Source organism: Equus quagga, chromosome 5, assembly GCF_021613505.1.
Source record: "Equus quagga isolate Etosha38 chromosome 5, UCLA_HA_Equagga_1.0, whole genome shotgun sequence".
NCBI lineage: Eukaryota > Metazoa > Chordata > Mammalia > Perissodactyla > Equidae > Equus > Equus quagga.
This window is the reverse complement of record NC_060271.1, coordinates 21388873-21411174: the sequence shown is the minus strand read 5'-3', so window position 1 is coordinate 21411174 and position 22302 is coordinate 21388873. Positions and strand designations below refer to the sequence as shown.

At 35.9% G+C, this 22302-nt stretch overlaps 1 protein-coding gene across 2 annotated transcripts in view; it reads left to right on the top strand.

Annotated features, from left to right (window-relative positions):
* The window catches only part of LOC124239335 (protein argonaute-3), a 105233-nt gene that overhangs the window by 65613 nt on the left and 17318 nt on the right, over positions 1-22302 (top strand). For both annotated transcript variants that reach the window (XM_046661057.1, XM_046661058.1), the window contains exons 6-14: positions 911-1045; positions 5279-5366; positions 5494-5641; positions 6063-6182; positions 8683-8805; positions 9159-9292; positions 12436-12620; positions 20451-20610; positions 21908-21998. In XM_046661057.1, coding sequence (XP_046517013.1) covers positions 911-1045; positions 5279-5366; positions 5494-5641; positions 6063-6182; positions 8683-8805; positions 9159-9292; positions 12436-12620; positions 20451-20610; positions 21908-21998 — 1184 coding nt within the window. The remainder of the gene's footprint in view (positions 1-910; positions 1046-5278; positions 5367-5493; positions 5642-6062; positions 6183-8682; positions 8806-9158; positions 9293-12435; positions 12621-20450; positions 20611-21907; positions 21999-22302) is intronic.

Genomic DNA, 22302 nt, shown 5'->3' with positions numbered 1-22302 from the left:
TAAGGGACATTTGTGAAGGGAGGGAGATAAAGAGCACCACATAAAAAGTTTACACTTAGCTCAGCAGACAGTGGGCATGTTATTTTGTGTTTGTTTTTCTTGTGTGAGGAAGATTCGCCCTGAGCTAACATCTGTGCCAATCTTCCTCACTGGGCTTGTTTTTTAAGCAGAAAAATAACATGATAGCATGTAGCTTATTGTCTGCTTTGGTTTTACTTTTCATTTGTTATCCCCAGTGCCTTTATAGGACATCATAGTAGTCAGTAAGGATGTGTTTAAGAAATGAGTGATGGTAATCTGCTAACCATTGGTGAAGCTCTTCTGGTTCCAAAACCCAAAATTAAGAAATCATGCTGGTTGACTTTTAGAAAACTGTCAACTTTAGCTGGATAACATTGGGCAAATATGCCCTGCTGTTACTAGCTGTAGCTTGGATTAACACTAAAAACATTTAGTACCACTGTCTTTTCAAATCTGCAAGATAGGGAGAGCTCTCGCTAGAATAGATAAGCAGTCTGGGGTGGCATAGAAAGCTTTGTTTAAGAAACAGTAATTAACCTTTTCATCTGCTAAGGGACTCTGGCCTTCTTTGCCCCTTCACAGGCCTTGTCTCATACCCAGAACACTTCTCTGTACATGTAGTAGAGAATGGAATGATTCACATACCCGTGATGAAAGAGATAGATTGTAGAAGCTATAGTATTTGGCTTTTCTGTTCTTGTGCTTGTCTTCCAATCAAACAGGTCAAATTGAAACTGCTTAATTTTGGAAAGATTTTTAAATGTATGTAAGTATACATAAAGGATGATTTTACTCTGTAATTAGATAATTATCATGGAGCCTGAGATCAAGTTTCTGAATTTTTTTTTAGGGAAACATTAATTAGTACTATTTGTCTTTTTCTTCTTAGTTTCTGCCACTGCCTTCTACAAAGCACAACCTGTAATTCAGTTCATGTGTGAAGTTCTTGACATTCATAATATTGATGAGCAACCAAGACCTCTGACTGATTCTCATCGGGTAAAGTTCACCAAAGAGATAAAAGGTGAATTAAATCTATTCATGTAACATCACCAGTAAAAAAATACAGAGCAATTATAAAATGTTACATTAAATTCATTATCATAACATCTTAGGTAGTGTTTCAGTGGAAGAAATGCCAAGTAATGGAATTAATATTGATACCTGCTAATTTTTTGTTGATACTTTGTCTTACTCGCTGAAGATGTAAGAGTATCCCATGGAAAAATGCTTCTATAGTATTGTTAAAAAGAGAAAGCTTATTCAAAAAAATATTGTTATTTCAGAACTGGAGTCATTCTTTGAACATTTTCTAATATAATGACTTCCTTATTTTTCTGAAATGATAGAATATTTATTTCTTTGAAAATTTATGGATAGGGAGCTAGCCTGTTTCATGTGTTGTTTTAGAGTTGGAAGTCAGTTATTTCATGTACATTATGCTGACCATTGGTGTTGCCTATTTTAGTAGCTAAAAATTGTACAATGGTGTTGCATCATGTGCTTATTTTACTAATATAAATTCATCTCTACATAGTCTTCCAAAGAGAAAAAGAAAAAAGTAATTTTAATAGTGTCCTGAAATTTAGATTTTGTATATATTTATTCTTTATATGTGTACATTTCTATCTACATTTAAATATACATAGACAGTTTTATATGGGAACCCATATACACTGTACTTTATCACAATTTAAGGAATATTTCAAGATTAATTTTGATTGTGTAAAATTCTTGTCTTGTTCATGACTTTAGAACCTAATCCTCATGTAAGATGTGACTCCACTGTATTTAGTCTTTGTTATTTAGACATGAAGAGAATTTAGAAATTCTCTAATTAGAATAAGTAGTATGAGTTCTCTGTATATTAAGGGTTAGATCTTAAATAGTCGAAAATAATTATTCTATTTTAAGGTTTTACCTCTGTGTTGTAGATAATTTTCAGCCTGTAGTTTGAATGAAGCATTGAAGTTTGTTCACTGAACATCTTTCAGCTCCCCAAATCAGTTAGAGTAGCTGAATACGTCCTGCTTGCTCCAGTAATTATTCTTTGCCTTTTAGTAACCAGGAGAGTCATTGTAATAAAACATTAAAAGGAAGATCTTTCCTGCTTTGAAAATAAGCATCCATTTCTCTCAAGTTATTTAAGTGCCAAAATAATAAAGTGTTATGTATTACTGTATTGCAACCATACCATTGTCCTTTCATAATCAGTATTAATTGCACAGTTAACTTTGTTGGAAGGTAGTGCATTAGCCACCATTAATATGTGACCATCTAAATGCCGTGATTTCCAGTGGAGTTGCTGCTTAGTTACCACCTCTGATATCATGAAGTCACTTACATTATTTTGCGGTAACTATGCAATCAACTCATATCACCACTCTATCACAGAAAATACAAGATGTACAGAACAAGGATTCAACTGCTGCCCGAAGAGCATGGACTCGATCTTAACTTCAACTGCTCAGGGGCCCAAAGAAATGACTGAAAAAAATGACTAGAAATCATTATAAAGTTGATGTTATAGTGAAGGTAAAGCCAAGTTTATAGGTTAAATATTTGATTTATTAAAGCCAAAAATTTGTTTTGGTTGGATGGAGGGTTTGGGGAGGGACCTGGGCAGAGAATTATCTAGTCCATTTTTTAAAATTTCAACTTTTTGCTAATCCCTGGATTTGGGTCTAATCCTCAGGCACCTATGACCCTAGATTTGGGGTAGAAAATCTGAGTTGGATCTAATTGACAAACTGATGATTATTTCCTCCATTCAAAGTCAAGAAATCTTGCTTTTTTTTTTTTTTTAAAGAGGCCTCTTTAAAGTACATCATGTATTCCTACCATAGTAACTCCAGAGAATCAAAGCTATGTGTTCTGTGCTTTATATTTGGGTTTCATTTTTCGCTGGCATGAGGAAGTTGGTGATAACTGTTAAATAGCGATATAAAGTGTGCTATAATGAATAGATTTTCTTAGTATATTCATTTGGTTCCAGTTGAAGTTTTTCCTAAATGTTTAATATTAACTTTAGGATGGTTTCTTTGTGTAATAATTCCTCATAGTTCAAGAGCAGAAATACTGAGGGAAATTTATGGTAAAAGTATCCTATGTATATAAGAGTACCAATTTATTTTTGGTAAAAACTTATTTAGTAAGCTTATAGAACCTTACTAATAATTTTTTTAATTCAAAGGGAAGACTCAAAAACAAATTGCTAAGTGGTGTAGATAACAGAAATTTGTTTTAAATTTTTCTGTTGTGTTTTTCCCCTAAATATAAATATTTTTATATCTTGCTTACTTCATATTGTTGGTATTTCCTTCTTTTAGGAACTTCCCTTGGGAGTATTTTATTTTCTAGTCTCCTTTATAATATAGAAGCATAGTAAATTCTCTAATTGATCTTTAGTTTTATAAAGGTAGTTACTAATAAAAACTACTTCTACTGATTCAATTAGGAGTACTTCTCAAGAAAAACTCATACCAATCTGGTTCAGTGACACTGTGTCCATTTAACATCTTGATTTGTGCTGATTATAGCAGAAGAAAATATTACTATGAGTGAACTTTGTGTTTGGTACTACAGTTAATAATTAGATAGGAAAATAGGACTTCTTTCCCTTAGCACTATTGATATTTTGGGCTGAATAATTCTTGTGGTCGGGGGTGGGAGGTTGTGCATTGTAGGATGTTTAGCAGCATCCCTAAATCTAACATCCACTAGATGCCAATAGTACCCCCCAGTTGTGACAATCAGAAATGTCTCCAGACATTACCAAATGTTCCCTGCAGGACGGAATCACCTCTGATTGAGAACCACCGCACTCTAGGAATCACAGATATAAAAGGGAAATAACAGATATAATAACCACAAATACTATCAGGGAACTAAAAGTTGTCCTCTATCTACCTTTTTTTAGATTTTCCTCCTTTGGAATGTAGGCCATAGAAATAGAGTTAAGCTTATCTGTGACCAGTAGCCACTATATCTGTTTGTTAACTCTTCTCTAGAGAGTTCCAGGACTGCACTAGCCAATACAGTAGCCACTAGCCACATGTAGCTATTTAAATTTAAATTAATATTTCAGTTTCTCAGGCACACTAGCCACATTTCATATGCTCAGTAACACATATTGTTAATAATTTTAGCACAAATGTGAAGCATTTCATCATCTCAGAAAATTCTGTGGATAACACTGCTTAGAAAATTCATCCCAAAGAATTCCAGCCAGTGGTTTGAAAGCCCATTGCTTTATATTCTAAAGCAGGCCTGTGATCCTCAAACTCCCAGGGTCGGGTCTGCAGATAGACTGCAAGGATCCAGGAACATCTAAAATCATATGCTAAATTATGTGTATGTGCATTTTTCTAGGAGTTTATTGCTTTCATCAGATTCACAAAGGGGTCAGTGATTTCATAAGAAAGTAGGGATCACCCGCTCTAGTAATTATTTGTTTGCATTTGATTTCTAATATTTAATAGTAAAAGAGCTGTGTTACTATATTACACTTCTACTAAATTGTCTCTCCACTTCTGTTAAAAGGGCCTTGGATTGTTTTTTCCTGGTTTAAAAATTTTTGAAGGACTTCCTTCTTGAGCTTTATGAAATTCTGATCTTCAGTCAGTATGCAGTGACTGGGCTATTCAAATAACGCATATTTTGAAAGTTATAGAATGTCTTGACAATTATTACAACTCCTTTCATTACTCTTTTCCTCTCCCAGCATAAATACCTGAATTTATTATAAACAAGGTTTTTTATTAATGGAGAACTTTATCCCTTGGTCTATAGGCTTTGCAAATTTTATGATATATATATATATTTTTTGGTGATGAAGATTGTCCCTGAGCTAACGTCTGTGCCAATCTTCCTCTATTTTGTATGTGGGACGCTGCCACAGTGTGGCTTGATGAGCGATGTGTAGGTCCACGCCTGAGATCCAGACACACGAACTCCAGGCCACTGAAGCTGAGTGCATGAACTTAACCACTAAGCCACCAGGCTGGCCCCTTGTGATACTGTTTTATAATGTGTAGAGCTTGATGGGATAGGGAAAAGATTTGGAGTTAGGTCTATCATAATTGTAACCATTATTATCAATGTTATGTATAAAAGCCTTTGTTAATATCACATTGACTGTATCACAGATTTTCTGTCTGTTTAGAATTGGAGTTTTTATAGTAGTGGACGGGCTTTGTAGCTATAAATATTTTACATGTGACAGTTCTATAACCTCAGTTTTTCTTGTTGGGAACAGGTCTGAAGGTTGAAGTGACTCATTGTGGAACAATGAGACGGAAATACCGTGTTTGTAATGTAACAAGAAGACCTGCCAGTCATCAAACGTAAGAAAAGCTGGTGTTTATCAGAGCAGAGATGATTGAGGCAGCTTGCTGTAGTTAGTGAATTGGGAGTTTTGCCAGCTCATAATGAGATAAGAGTTGTTAATGTGTACTTTTTTTTTTTTTCCAGCTTTCCTTTACAGTTAGAAAATGGCCAAACTGTGGAGAGAACAGTAGCACAGTATTTCAGAGAAAAATATACTCTTCAGCTGAAGTACCCGCACCTTCCCTGTCTGCAAGTGGGACAGGAACAGAAACATACCTATCTGCCACTAGAAGTAATGTGTTTAGGCTGCTTATTACTATACTCTTATTCATCATTCTGTTGGGGTCTTTTATGGCCTATAACTTACTTCATACTCTCACATTTATTTTGGAGATTGACCTGTTTTTAAATTTTATTTTATTCTAAATTTTGGTAATGAAATAATACGAAAAAAATTCATCCACAGTCCTACCACTCTGAATGTAACCACTGTTAGCATTTTGGTACACTTTTCAGCCTTTTTATCCAGTGTATATTTTAGCTAATAATAATCATTCTGTAAAATAGTACCTTTTACTACTTTTTTACTTAACATGATAGAAAAAGAAGCAGTTTAATGAAGTAGATTTTAAAATTTGATTTGACATGTAATTGGCACTGAGAATTTTAAAAAGGATATATACATCTAGTATAAAACTTTTTTCCATCTGTAGGTCTGTAATATTGTGGCAGGGCAACGATGTATCAAGAAGCTAACGGACAATCAGACTTCTACTATGATCAAAGCAACAGCAAGATCTGCGCCAGATAGACAGGAGGAAATTAGCAGACTGGTTAGTACTTAACCCTAGAAATGGGACTTAAAAGCATATTAGGGTGAGCTCCTAAAGAACTATGTCCTTATCAGCTTGTACCTTATTACCATTTCATGGATTATCACAATTAGAAGGGATCATGGAAGTAATCTAGTCGTGTTCTGAGGGTAAACCTTAGTGGGTTCTATGCAAAGTGTTGGATCCTTCTAATTTAACCCCAAACTCTTTAATTAGATCCAGAATAGATTCTCTCAGAACTAATGTTTCAGTTTGACGAACTAGAGCTTTGTTACCTCCTACCTAAAAGAAGGAGAAAGGAGGGAAGGTCAAAGTATTATGACTAGCAATAGTGAGAGTCTTTAACACTCTGAGTATGATTACTTAGCCCCCAGTCTCAGGCTGGTGACTATATAGGATGAATAAAGAAATTAAAGGCAGCTTCAACCACATAGGATCTCTAAGCTGTCTCCTTGTTCTGTATGGGGAGGAAGAGTTATCAGTTCCACTTTATAAAACTGATGGAATAAAGAAAAATGAAAACTAAAAGGCAACTGGTGGATCTTATCTTACTGTCTTCTTGGACACCATTTCAATTACCCAAGTGAAGAAGAAAAAAGTCTGGAAATATGAATGTTACCCAAAACAATAGCACTTTCAAAAGCAATTTCAAAGATTGTTGAAAAAGGATTTCAGAACTGACTTTCATTCTGTAAGCCAATTACAGAAAAAAATACCTCTTTTTCTTTTCTTTTTTGGTTCTTTAAGATTGGCACCTGAGCTAACATCTGTTGCCAACCTTCTTTTTTTTTCTTCTTCTCCTCCCCAAAGCCCCCCAGTGCGTAGTTGTATATTCTTGTTGTGAGTGCTTCTGGTTGTGCTATGTGGGACACTACCTCAGCATGGCTTGATGAGCAGTGCCATGTCCACGCCCAGGATCTGAACCGGTGAAACCCTAAGCTGCCGAAGCAGAGCATGTGAACTTAACCACTCGGCCCCAGGGCTGACCCCAGACCTTTTTTTCTTATAGTTTTCTAAGGAGTGAATTAAAGTTATCACATGATATTTTATTAGGAAAATACAGGTTGGTTCTCATTGTGGACTTTTCTCTTATCTGCTATGACAAGATTATAAAACCTTTAAGAAACTAGAACTTTTTACTGTCTCTATAAAATCTAACTTGTTCTAACTCGTTTATTACAACTTTTCTATTCAGAGAGACAGCATTGTAGTAGTTAAAACAGACTTTGGAATCTTAATGGCTCTGGGTTCAAAGTCTAGCTTCTCCACTTATTGTTACTATTACTGTGTTATTCTAATTACAGCATCTGGAAGGCTAGTGCAGTGATTGAGAGTGGGAACTCTAGAATCAGAACATGCGTGGTTTCAGATTCAATGTCACTTGCTTAGCTGTATGGTTTTAGGGCAGTCATTTAACTTTACTAAGCTTATCCTCTGTAAAATAAAGATTATAAAAGACCTACTTTTATAGTCATAAAGTTATTGTGAAAATTCTAAAACATTTAGCATCAAGCATATCACTCAGCAAATCTTCGTAAATAATAGATGTTAATCTTTGTAACATTACTGTGGAGGTACACTAAAACACACCAGAAATGAATAGCATTTAAGCATGAAGAAAAGATGCATTAGTGCCTAATTTAGCAAACAATTTTTCCTGCTTATTATGAGGAGATTCTTTTTACCTATTTAGATTACATAGGTTTTTTTTTTAAGTGGATTGTTACTCAAAGACTTGAACTCTACCTTCTTTTTGTAATCTTGTTTGACTTTTACCCTGAGACCAAGTAAATATATTTTGAAAAACACAGTTACTATAGCATACTATAAGCATGAATTACACTCTGAGATCCAAGTCTACACTGAATTAGAATAAATTCCTTATCTTTGTATGTATGGATGTATTATGTAAAAATTATCATCTGTATCTCATACTGGCTTTCTTATCTGTCTCAAGTGTATAAATATTAAGTAAGCATTATAATATTTCACTTTCCATCTGAAAATATTAAAGTAAATTTTATATAAATTGTAGATCAAATAGAAACAGAAGCCTTAGGATTATCAATATTTGTTGTCAAAGTCTACATAAGATAAATTTTAATAGTATATGTCTGGATCCTCTAATTAGAGGTTCTTAACCTTCTTTAGGTCAGATATTTCTTTCTCTTGCAATCTCTAGATAACCCTCCCCAGAATATACTACATTTGATCATATAAAATTACCATTTCATGAGTTATAAATAGTTGAAATTTCTTATTATTAACCTACTACATTTAAGTTTTTTATAAATTACTCAGAAGTTCGCAGACTTCCTTCAGTCCATTCATGATCTATGGTCCTCAGGTTAAGATTCTCTGCTCTATCATTAGGACACTAACTAGACCTATTGTTAAACATTGTGGACATAGCGAAGAAAAAATAATAGACGGTTCTAATGAGTAAAGCAGGGAATTGGGGGGAATTTTGAAAGTAACTACAAACTTTTTCTGTTGTTAGGTAAGAAGTGCAAATTATGAAACAGATCCATTTGTTCAGGAGTTTCAATTTAAGGTTCGAGATGAAATGGCCCATGTAACCGGACGAGTACTTCCAGCACCTATGCTCCAATATGGAGGACGGGTAAAACCTCTTGATAGTTTTTTAATTATCAACATACAATTTCTGTGTATGGAGAGTAGGGCATCCTACTGAATCCTGCATCCTAGCTGAATGTGGAATGTAGAAGTGTTTTGTTGTTCCAACAATATTTCTTTTGTTTCAAAGTGAGTATCTTTGCTTGAGTTTAGTGGAACTTTTGTTTTTCTATTATAAAGATATAAATAAGAATGATTAGAACAGCCTATTCCATATAGAATATCAGATATATAACAATTCAGTGATTTGAAATGCTTATTTCAGCTCATTAAGATAAATTGTATGTTAAGTGTTTATTCTTTTTTGCCTTATTATTTCTCTTTCTCTTTTTCTGTTAGAATCGGACAGTAGCAACGCCAAGCCACGGAGTCTGGGACATGCGAGGGAAACAGTTCCACACAGGAGTTGAAATCAAAATGTGGGCTATAGCTTGTTTTGCCACACAGAGGCAGTGCAGAGAAGAAATATTGAAGTAAGTCTTGTCATTAGTTTGGCTCTGGGACCTTTTTGTGTTTCAATTTTGTGTTTCAATTTTAAATTACTCAGCTAATGTTCTAAGCAATATTGCCTCAAAATGGAGCATATTTAATCACTGAAACTTTTAAAAATGTTTCTTCTCCACGGTTTGATGAAGGTTCCTAAATTTGTTAGTCATAGTAAAGTCATTGATTCGTTCTTCTAGCCATCCTAATAGACTAGCTTATGTGGTATAGGCAGAGCATCACTGCTTTTGATGGCAAATAGGTTTAATTCCCAGCTTTTCTGCTTCCTTGCTTTATTCCCATGGATAATTTATTTAATCTCATTATGCTTCAGTTTTCACCTTTTAAAATAGAGATAATAGTACTTATCTAATGGATGAGGATTAAATAAAATCCTTATTTCTCAACTGAGTCCCTTGAAAGAGTGGTTTAACTCCTCATTTCCACTTCCTTACTTTTCAAAATTTGGCCTCCGTCTTCACCACTTCTCCTCTTCCCTAGATTCTTTCTGTCAACATGTAGGTGCTCAACAATCATCTGTTTAAATTTAAAACAAACAAAATCTTCACTATTCAGTTTACCTTACTTACTCTCTCAGACTTCCAGATTTCCATTCTCTCTCCCTCTTTGAAATCTTAGTGCTCTGCTGAAACTGATTCCTGGAAGATCTCTAATATCTTTGTGGTTATCAACTCTAATGGGCTCTTCTCAGCCATTATTTTCTCAAAATTTCTGCAGCGTTAGGTACAATTGACTACCTTCTTGACATTCTCTCTCTTCTTGCCTTTCTGGTTCCTTTTTATCACTTTCGCTTCTTTTCTTTTTTATCTCCTCTCCTTTGGAGCTCTCAAGTCTTTGGGGCTCTGGTAGTCTCAAGGGCTTCTGCTGTCACTCTTGTTTGAGGAGCTGTGCTGTTGTGAAAGAGTACCAGCTCTGCTTGTGACTACCCCCACTCCAAAACTTTTAGGCTTCTCTTTGACAAAGAATAACATTAAATTATTAAATATAAAAGAATAACATTAAAAATCAGTATGACATTTAAAATCTTTCACCTGCCTCTTAAGTCCTTTCTCCATTTTCACATATTCTAGACAAAGAAATTGAAGCACTGTATTCCCTCCATCTCCCTGGGAGCCTTAGTTTCCGTTTCCACTCATGCTGCTCTTTACTGAAAACTCCTCCTTCCTGTCTCTACTCCTCTAAATAATACCCAATTTTCTATGATTTGTGATGCTGGCAGTAATCTCTCTTAACTCTAAACATAGTAGTTTATCAATATCCTCTCTATTTGTACTTGTCACTTCCTGCGTAAAATAGAATTGTATTATAATTATTTGTGTAAATTTCTTCTCTCTCCTCTAAAATCTGATTTTCTTAAGAAAATGACTGTTGTCTAGTTTAAATCTTCACTAATAGATCCTATAAAGTATTCACATGATGAATAATTGTTGAGTGATATAGAGACCAGTTTACCCCAGGTCAGTTTAGAATTTGCCTGGCCTCCTTCATGTGAGAAGTAAAATTTTTATTCTATTTAATTCTGTTCACTCCTTTTTATTAGCTCCAGATCTCTAAATGTATGTCTTAAAGTTCACCGAATATGTTTTTTTCTCCAAAGTTTTTATCCCCCTGCTTTCAAGTAAAATGTAAGGACAGTTTACGACAATGCTACAGTTATCTTACTTGACCTCCAGAGACCAAAGAAAACACTTCTACTTGTTTTTCAAGCATACAGTTATTCTTTTCATTTTGTATTTGTTATTCATGGCTTGATAGAAGTCTTATAATCGTGGACTTAATGGCTCTTATTCAGGCTGACTGAAAATATTGAACTTCATGCTTTTTCTTTTCAATTTTTATTTAATTTTTTTATTTTTTATTTATTTATTTATTTTTTTTTTGAGGAAGGTTAGCCCTGAGCTAACTGCTGTCAATCCTTCTCTTTTTGCTGAGGAAGACTGGCCCTGAGCTAACATCCGCACTCATCTTCCTCCACTTTATATGTGGGACACCTACCACAGCATGGCGTGCCAAGTGGTGCCATGTCCACACCCGGGATCCAAACCGGTGAACCCCTGGCCACCGAAGCATAACGTGTGCACTTAACCACTGCGTCACCGGGCTGGCCCCTGAACTTGCTACTTCTTGAGTTAAACACTAATAAGGAAAAATAAGAAGGGAATTCCTACAAACTTGATCTCTGTCCTGAGAGAATCAGAGTATTTTTAAGCAAAGATAATTCAGATCCTTGACTTAGACCTTATTTGTTTTAAAAACAAGTAAAGTAATTGTTAAACCTGTACGTGATTACTCATTTATCCTAGGCTAAAAGCAGAATTTTCTTTAAATATGAAATTATTAGTCTTTTGGTTTTTTCACTGTGGATAAAAGTACATTAAAGTGCTGCCTGCCGCATTTGTTTTTAAAATGTTTTCATATTTTTTTAATCTTTTCTGAGGATACAATCTTTCCTGCTATCCTAATTTGATATGGTTAATATTATGGAAAGAAATTCTAGATTAGGTCATAGTTCTAACTCTGCCATTCGTCTAACCCTTTGACCTCAGGTGTATACTTAATATGCCAGAAACTATTTCCTGATCTATAAAATGGGAATAACACCTAACCTACTACTTCCTTGTGAATCATGTCAGGATCAAATCAGAACATGTCCACTAGCTTGAATTTATCAAGCTCTTACCATGTCTTGAGCTAGGTGCTAAGTGCTTTACATGCATTATCTCATTTAATCTTCACACCAGCCTTACAATGGAAGTAATCATTTTATAGATGACAGAAACTGAAAAAATTTGCCTAAAATTTCATAGCTAGTATCAGAACTAAAATTGGAACTTGTCTTGCTAACTCGAGAGCTGAGCTCTTAACTAACACACTCTATTACTAATGCCCTTTGTAAACGACAAAATTCCACATAATTGTATAGTAGTGTTAGTTTGCAAAATAGATTACTGACCCAACATTGCCCTTAACATCAGTAGTCTGGTGACCTCTTCATATGTGGAGCACACGTATCTTTGCTTCATTCACCATTCTCTTTCCAAACTTTCCATTACTACTTTGTAGGTATTTATGACTAGACAAAGGTTTTATTTTTATTAATTTCTCCTTCTAGGGGTTTTACGGACCAGCTGCGTAAGATTTCTAAAGATGCAGGGATGCCCATTCAGGGCCAGCCTTGCTTCTGCAAATATGCGCAGGGGGCAGACAGCGTGGAGCCCATGTTCCGGCATCTCAAGAACACCTACTCTGGACTCCAGCTTATTATCGTCATCTTGCCGGGGAAGACACCAGTGTATGGTAAGGATATCTTAAGATTGAGTTTTTCCTCAAGTACTTGATGTTCCTTTTAGAATTGTGCTAAAACCTATCCTAAAACTTCCAAACATTAAAACATTTTATAGCTACAGTATTTAAAATCCTTAACTTTAAAAAGGCAAATCAGTAGAGCAAACTAAATAGTCCAAATGTTTGGTAGGATTCTCCAGAGAAGCCTTCTTGTCCTGGAGTTCTATTTTTTGGGAGGTTTTTGATTACTGTTTCAATCTCTTTACTTGTGATTGGTCTATTCAGATTCTCTGTTTCTTCTTTTTTTTTTTTTTCTCTCTTCTTCTTCTCCCCAAAGCCCCCCAGTACATAGTTGTATATTCTAGTTGTGTGTGCCTCTGGTTGTGCTATGTGGGATGCCGCTTCAGCATGGCCTGATGAGTGGTGCCATGTCCACGCCCGGGATCCCAACCGGCAAAACGCTGGGCTGCCGAAGCGGAGCGTGCGAACTTAACCACTCGGCCACAGGGCCAGCCCTCCTCTGTTTTTTATATGTGGGTCACCGCCACAGCATGGCTGAAGAGTGGTGTAGGTACACACCCAGGTTGTGAACCCATAAACCTGGGCCACTGAAGCGAGCATGCTGAACTTAACCACTAGGCTTTGGAGCTGGCCCCTCTTCTTGATTCACTTTTGAGAGGTTATATGAGTCTAAGAATTTATCTGTTTCTTCTAGGTTGTCCAGTTTGTTGGGCATACAGTTTTTCATAGCATTCCCTTATAAGCCTTTGTATTTCTGTGGTATCAGTTGTAATTCTCCTCTTTCGTTTATTTTATTCTGTTTATTTTATTTATTTATTATTTTTATTTTATTTATTTTTATTCTCTCTTTTTTTCCTAATGAGTCTGGCTAAGGATTTGTCAGTTTTCTTTAACTTCTCAAAGAACCAGCTCTTAGTTTCGTTGATCCTTTCTACTATATTTTTTGGTTTCCATTTCATTTATTTGTGCTCTAATTTTTATTATTTCCCTCCTTTTGCTGACTCTGAGCCTTGTTTGTTCTTCTTTTTCTAGTTCTGTTAGGTGTAGTTTAAGATTCCTTATTTGAGATTTTTCTTGTTTCTTGAGGTGGGCCTATATTGCTATCAATTTCCCCTCTTAGGACCACTTTTGCTGCCTCCCATAAGAGTTGGTATGATGTATTTTCATTTGTCTCCAGGTACTTTTTTATTTCTCCTTTGATTTCTTCATTGATCCATTGGTTGTTCAGTAGCATGTTATTTAGTCTCCATATATTTGTGACATTCCCAGCTTTTTTCTTGTAGTTGATTTCTAGTTTCACAGCATTCTGGTTGGAAAAGATGATTGGTATGATTTCAATCTTCTTAAATTTATTGAGGCTTGCCTTGTTTCCTAACATATGGTCTGTCTTTGGGAATGTTCCACGTGCACTTGAAAAGAATGTGTATTCTGCTGTTTTTGGATGGAATGTTCTATATATATCTTATTAAGTTCATCTAATCTAGTTTTTCATTTAATTCCACTATTTCCTTATTGACTTTATGTCCGGATGATCTATTTATTTATGTAAGTAGGGTGTGGAGGTCCCCTACTATTACTGTGTTGCCCTCAGTTTCTCCCTTTAGGTGTGTTAATGGCTGCTCTATGTACTTTGATGCACCTGTGTTAGGTGCATATGTATTCATAAGTCTCACGTCCTCTTGGTGGAATGTCTCTTTTATCATTATATACTACCCCTCTTTATCTCTCATTGCCTTTTTTACCTTAAAGTCTGCTTTGTCTGATATAAATAAATATGGCAAGACCTACTTTCTTTTGTTTGCCATTTGCTTGGAGTATCGTCTTCCGTCCCTTCACTCTGAGCCTATGTTTTGTCTTTAGAGCTGAGATGCATCTCCTGGAGGCAGCATATTGTTTGGGGTATTGTTTTTTAATCCATCCTGTCATTCTGTGTCTTTGGATTAGAGAATTCAATCCATTTACATTTAGAGTGATTATTTTTATATGAGGGCTTAATACTGCCATTTTATCTCATTTCCTGATTGTTGTATATTTCCCTGTCTCTTGTCCTGTGTATTTCTACAGCCATTTCAGTTTGGTGATTTTCTATGATGGTTTTCTCTTTATTTATCATTTGTGTCTCTGTTCTCATTTTTTGTTTAGTGGTTAGTATGAGGTTTGTATAAAAGATCTCATAGATGATGACTCATTTTCTGATGGCCTCTTATCTCCTTAACCTAAGCAGGATCCATCCCTTTCCTCTTCCCTGTCTAAGTTATTGTCATCATAACTTATTCCATTTTGTGTTGTGAGTTTGTGATTAAAATGAAGTGTTTATACTTATTTTTGATGCTTTCCTTCTCTTTATATTTAGTGTTGTAATTGTTTGCTAACTTGTTCTGATAAAGAGCTTAAGTTTTCTGATTTTGTGTGTCTCTTTATCTCCTTGCTCAAGGCTTTGTAAACCTTTTCTTTTTTATTTCAGGTATGAGGGCCTTCTTGATCATTTCTTGTAGAGGGCGTCTTGTGGTGATGAACTCCCTTAGCTTTTATTTATCTGGGAAAGTTTTTATTTCCCCATTATATCTGAAGGATAGTTTCACTGGAGAAAGTATTCCTGGCTGAAAGTTGGTGGGTTTTTTTTTTACTTTTTGAGGAAGACATCTGCCAGTCCTCCTTTTTTTGCTGAGGAAGACTGGCCCTGAGCTAACATCCATGCCCATCTTCCTCCACTTTATATATGGGATGCCTACCACAGCATGGCTTGCCAAGTGGTGCCATGTCTGCACCCGGGATCCGAACCAGCGAATCCCGGGCTGCTGAAGCAGAATGTGTGCACTTAACTGCTGCGCCACCAGGCCAGCCCCTGAAAGTTTTTGTCTTTCAGTATTTTGAATACGTCATTTCACTCTCTCCTAGACTGTAAGGTTTCTGATGAAAATCCACTGAAAGCCTGATAGGGATTCCTTTGTAGGTTATTTTCTTCTGCCTTGCTGCCCTGAGTATTTTTTCTTTGTCACTGACTTTTGCCAGTTTACTGATGTATGCCTGAGAGAAGGTCTTTTTGCATTGAAGTAATTAGGAGTTCTGTTGGCTTCATTTAATTGTAATTCCAGTTCTTTCTCTAGGTTTGGGCAGTTCTCAACCAGTATTTCTTTGAATAAGCTGTCTACTCTTTTTCTCCCTCGCTTCTCCCTCTGAAATACCTGTAATTCTTATGTTGCTTTTCCTAATTGAGTCCTATATTTCTTGGAGAACTTCTTCATGTCGTTTTAGCCTTAGTTCTCTCTCCTCCACCTGAAGTATTTCTGTATTTCTGTCCTCTATAAATTCCTAGTTCTGTCTTCCATAATATCAGCTCTGTTTTTCAAGGATTCTGCATTATTTTTTATCTCATTCATTGTCATCTTCATCTCCAGCATTTCTGTTTGTGAGTTTTTTTGGGGTTTGGTTTTGTTTTCTTTTGGTGAGGAAGATTGGCCCTGAGCTAACATCTGTTGCTGATCTTCCTCTTGTTTTGTTATTTTTCCCCCCAAAACCCCAGAACATAGTTGTAGATCCTAGTTGTAGGTCATTCTAGTTCTTCTGTGTGGAGTGCTGCCACACCATGGCCCAACAAGCGATATGCAGGTCCACGCCTAGGATCCGAACCAGCAAACCCTGGGACACTGGAGCAGAGCACACAAACCCAACCACTCAGCCATGGGACTGGCCCATTTGCCTTTTTAGAGTTTTGGTCTCTTTTGTGAAGAATTCCTTCTGCTCGTTAATTTTATTCCTGAGTTCACTGAACTGTCTTTCTGAGTTTTCTTGTAACTCGAGTTTCTTTATGGTAACTATTTTTAATACTCTGTCATTTAGATTGTAAATTTCTGTGACTTCAGAATTGGTTTCTTGAGATTTGTCATTTTCCTTCTGCTCTGGAATGTTAATGTATTTCTTCATGGTGTTTGATGGGGTGGACCTTTGCCAGCACATAGTAGTAGTATCTCGTTGCAGATTCCATCTGCCACCACTGTGGAGGACAGGAACTGTGTTTTCTGACCCACTGCATCCATTAGATGTATAAATAGGACTCTCTGTGTTTGCCCACTGGCCACCACTACTTCACACATGCAGATGCAGGTGCTCTGGCACAGATCCGCTGCCCTGCCTGACCAGCCAAGCTGGTGTGCCAGGTGGGAGGTGGGGGGAAGGGCACTCTCTTTCACACGTGTGATTCTGCTCTTCACTCACTGGCAGTCTGCCTGGGCTGCTTGGCTTGGTTGGGGTGCCCACATGGTATCTGAGATGCCTCGATGTGGGGCCTTCCCACAGGCTGGAAAGCAACTCCGAGAGTGAAAGCATTCCCATAGAGGGCTGCCTGTTCCCCTGTCACCTCTCAGAATCATGCACCAGCCGCTGCATGAGATCCCATGCTCTAGATTGCTGCTGCTGGGGAGGGAAAAGAGATCTGCTTAGCTCCTTCCACTGTTTCCCAGTGATCCAGTCCCCCCACCTTCAGACGTATGGCTGCTTGGATCTCTCAGATGTCCTATATGTGCTGTGTGAATGTCCTCTGTTGGTTAATGAATGTCATTTTCATTGTATCTTAGCAGGGCAAGACTAAGGGAACAGCTTGCTCCACCATGATACTGATGTCACTCCTCCTCCAATTTTTTTTCAATCATTTAATTGTCTTACCTATAAATCAGACTATCCACTCACATGGTTTCAAGTGTTAGATCATTCTGGAATTCTTACTTTTTAAAAAAGCCCCTTTATGCCCTTCACCCTATTTTTTTTACTTGTAGAAAAACTCTTTGATCTTTTACCACTTATTTTTTACTTAATTTTCATTTCCTGACTGCTGCTACCTATTTTTCAGCTCCTTCTGTACTCTTGCCCTCTTTTGCCTGAGCCCTGGGATCTCTTCATTTGTCTCATGTTAGTAGAGGTGATAACTTCCTTAAGTCAGTCATTTGGTGTCAAATTTTGATTATAGTTTCATTCCTTCTGATGTACTGTTTTTATGGGAGTGTTCCTGGATTAACTATTTTTTAAACAAGTTTTTATGTGTGTGATAAAATATATGTAACATAAAATTTACCATTTTAAACATTTTTGAGTGAACAATTCATTGGCTTTAAATATATTCCCATTATTGTGCAACTCTCACCACTATTCATTTTAAGAACTTTTTCATCATCCCAAACAGAAACTCTGGACCCATTAAGCAATAACCCCCATTTCCCCTCCCACCAACCTCTGGTAGCCTCTGTTGTACTTTCTGTCTCTATGAATTTATTCTAGGTAATTCGGATAGGTGTAATCATGTGGTGTTTGTCCTTTTGTTTCTGGCTTGTTTTACTTAGCGTAATGTCATCAAGGTTTGTCTATATTGTAGCATGTATCAAAATTTTATTCTCTTTTTTGTGATAAAATAGGTAACATAAAATTTACCATTTTAACAAATGTATAGATCAGTAGTGTTAAGTGCAACCATCACTACCATCCATCCCCAGAATTTTTTCATTATCCCTAACTGCAACTCTGTACCTATTAAACAATAATTTCTCATTCGTCCCTCATCCCCAGCAGCTGCCATTCTGCTTTCTGTCTCTATGAATTTAACTCTTCTAGGTACCTCCTGTAAATGAATCATACAGTATTCGTCCTTTTGTGACTTTTTTATTTCATTTAACATATGTCCTGAAGCTTCATCCATGTTGTACTATATATCAGAATTGTCTTCCTTTTTAAGGCTGAATAATATTTTATTGTATGTATATACCATATTTTGTTTATCTGTTCATCCATTGATGGATATTTGAATTACTTCCATATTTAATTTTTGAGCAGTTGCCGTACTATTTTCCACAGCAGCTGCAGCATTTTGCATTCGTACCAGCAATGCACAAAGGTTCCAATTTCTCCATATCCTTGCCAACACATGTTATTTTCTATTTTTCTGATAATAACCATGCTAATGGGTCTGAAGTGGTATCTCATTGTGGTTTTGATTTGCATTTCCCTAATGATTAGTGATATGGAGCATCTTTCATGTGCTTATTGGCCATTTGTATATCTTCTTCAGGAGAATGTCTAATCAAGTCCTTTGGCTATTTTTTATTTGGATTGTTTGGGTTTTTTTCTTTTTGAGTTATAGGAGTTTCTGTTTAATTGTTCCTACCAGTTACTAGCTTCATCAGCATCTGCTTCTAATAAGCTGATCTTGGTTGTGATTCTTTGTATTCACCTGTTTTGGGAGTAGCAGTTTGTCCTGTGACCTCAGTTCTCTAATGAATCTAAGAAAAAGTTATTGACTTTCATTCAGCTTTTTTCTTGTTTTGAGAAGGGGAACGATGACCTTCAAGCCTTCTACATGTTGGAGCTATAACCAGCATTCAGGGTGGTCTTTTTAAAATACAAATCCAATTTATCCCTTTCCCTTCCACCCCCATTTAGTTTTTAATTATGCAGTTAATAAAATTGATATTCAATATGATCTTCCAAGGATTTGCATGTTCAAATCCGTGTCTTCCTACTTCTTCAGAATTCATCTCACTTTATGCTCTTTTTTCCCCACAGGAACTCTTCATTCCCTTCTTTCTACCTGTGTTGCTTCTCATAGCCCACCTTCCACCCTTCACCAAGTAAATGTGCCTTCTTCTTTTGACTTTCTTCCTTTGAATTTTAGTTTGGACATCCCTTCCTTGGGAAGCTTTGCCTTACCTCCCTGACAAGGTCAAATTCTCTCACTTTTATTATCTTAAAACTCCTTATACCTCTCCTTTATGTTGCTTTCACAGTTGTAATGTTAAATTTGAGCAGTTATTTAATGCCTCTTGCTCTGTAAGGGCAGGAACAGTGTCTCTGTTGACTCACCATTGTGTATCCAGAGCCTTGCACAATAGTAACATGTAGTAGGTGCACATTAAATATTTGTTGAATGACTAAATAAACCTTTTTGGAGAGCAGTTTGTCAGTATCTATAAAAATGTTAAATATATATATATCTGACCCCTGAATTCTACTTATAGAAATTTATCCTGAAGCTGTAGTTACACAAATGAAGAAAAATAAAAATATACAAGGATATTATTCCTAGGATTGTTTGAAATAATGAAAACCTAGAACAAGCTAGAAATCTATCAGTGTGTGACTGGTTAGATACCTTATGGCATGTAGAAACAGCATAACTGCTGTTGTTATAAATAATAAGGGTGATGTATATATTGAGATTCAGAACATACTATATCATTAAATGAAAATGACAAGTTGCAAGATAGAATGGATGGCATGTTCTCAATTTTGATTTTAAAATGTTTTCCATGTGTTTTATATATAGGAAGTTATGTACACTGAACTTTTTATGGTAGTTACAATGACAGAGAAGGGGAAAGGAACAAAGGCCTTTTATTCTTTACACTGTAATACCTCTGTATTTTTAAATTAAAGGTCAGAGAATAGCATTGAAAGTTATAAGTAGACTATGATTATAATTGCATTAAAATAATATAAATGAGAAAAGTTCTGGAAGAGTACAGTAAAATGCTGATAAGGGATTATATATGATACTCTTCTCTTATGGTTTTTCAGTTATTGTAGTTATACTATTTTTATGATGGTAAAAATATGCTCTCTTATACAAAGAAGAAAACCATTGGAAAAATTATCACTAAATACTTAACCTATTCTTTAAGGCGGTATACTTTAAATTTTAACAGCATTGTTTTAGTATTGGTGTAATTTTTGGTATCCTGTAATACAGGGTTGTATTTCAAGGGGGGAAACATTAGCTTAATTTTCAGTAAAGTGTGACCTTTGTTATAACTAGAGATATTTGCATTTGTTCCATAGCGGAGGTGAAACGTGTAGGAGATACACTTTTGGGTATGGCTACACAGTGTGTTCAAGTCAAGAATGTCATAAAAACATCCCCTCAGACTCTCTCAAACCTGTGCCTAAAGATAAATGTTAAACTCGGAGGGATAAATAATATTCTTGTACCTCATCAAAGGTAAGATAAGCTAATCACTTAATAACATAGTCATTATTTTTCTATATATTGACATATCTAAGATCTCTGTAAGAAATGGCTTTGGTGATTTTTGCCATGGTAGATAAGTAGACATTTTGGCAAAAAATTAAAAGAATTTGGATTGGCCAGATTAAGAGATTCCCTTGTGAAAATCCCCTCCCACCTCCATGTTCATTTAGTATGCAAAGTACCTCTTGCCTAGCTAGAAAGTATTGAGAGCTTTATTTATTTCTCACAGGAGAGCCCAGCTTGAAAAATTTTTTCATTTTTTGATAGTCATCTTCAACCTGGTATCGTGAGGCCGCTCACCCACCTAAAAAGGAGGGTCTTGTAGCGGCCATGTCGGTTAAGTCCGTCAGTTAGGCAAGCAATCAGCCCCTGCTGCAGCTGCAGTCAGGGGGGGATGGCAGATGTTACTCTTAGGTTGCTAGCATGTCCAAGAGCTCAGTGACCTAGAAACAGTTGCTGGGGAAGAGGCTGTTATTTGGAGAACTGAATGACAGTTTTCCTTAAATAGTTGAAACAGCTAGGGCTTTAAAAAGTTAAATATCTTGACCAGTATGCACCACAAATTAGCATTAGAAGGATGGATCCATGTGTATTTGACACAAAAGCTCTTTTTTTCCCTATTTTTCCATACAGCCTCTACTTCCTATCCCTAATAAATGAGATTCATAACTGAAATGAACATAGGATTTTATTAAGTCTAAACTAAGAGACAGTCGTTTGAATCTTAAAGGATAGAGTTTTGAAAATAAAATGAACTATTAGCTGCTTTATGACTATTAAATATATGTTATTCAAATTTATACTTTTGGCCAGGGAAGGGGGAATAATAGACTCCCATAATCCCTTCCAGTGTAAAGTTTAATGATTCTTTTTCTCCTTGAGAGATTACATAAGCTTAAAATGTAAATAGATTAAAGAAAGATTGATACAAATTGGTGGCTTAATGTGAGGAAATTTATTACTTTATGCCTATTACGAAGAACACTAGCAGCGGTTGCCCTTTGCAACCACCAGCACCGTTGCTTAAGGGAGGAGACTGCTCTGAATAAGACATTGATAGACCCATTGTGACAGCTTTTACTTCATTGACTAGGGCTTCGCGAATTAAGAGAACACAGCTGTCAGTAGATCAGGCCTGTGAAACTGTCTATACGGGACCTCCTCTGTGCTGTGTCAGCAACTTGAAGTTGTGTTACAGTATTATGAAACAGATAAATGGATAATGAAAAAAATGGATTATCTAACTCTTTTAAAAAATGTGTTTAAGACCTTCTGTGTTCCAGCAACCAGTGATCTTTTTGGGAGCAGATGTCACTCATCCACCAGCTGGTGATGGGAAGAAGCCTTCTATTGCTGCTGTGAGTGTCATTAGTCAGGGTATCTAAAGTTTACGCAAAGATCAACATTTTTGTTTCAGCTTTTTTAATTTTAATATTTTATTGGAAACTAACTTTTATAAATATATATCTAAGAGCCAACTTTCAAATGTTCTTTGTGTTTTTGAAAGAATTCTATGGTTGGGAACTACAAATTCCTTACATATATCTATTAAATCAAGTTTATTAAATTACTCAAGTCTCTGTTTCCTACTTGAATTTGTCTGTTTCTCTCCATGGTTATACATTTCAGTTACTTTTTATAATTCAAAGAGTTTATGTATTT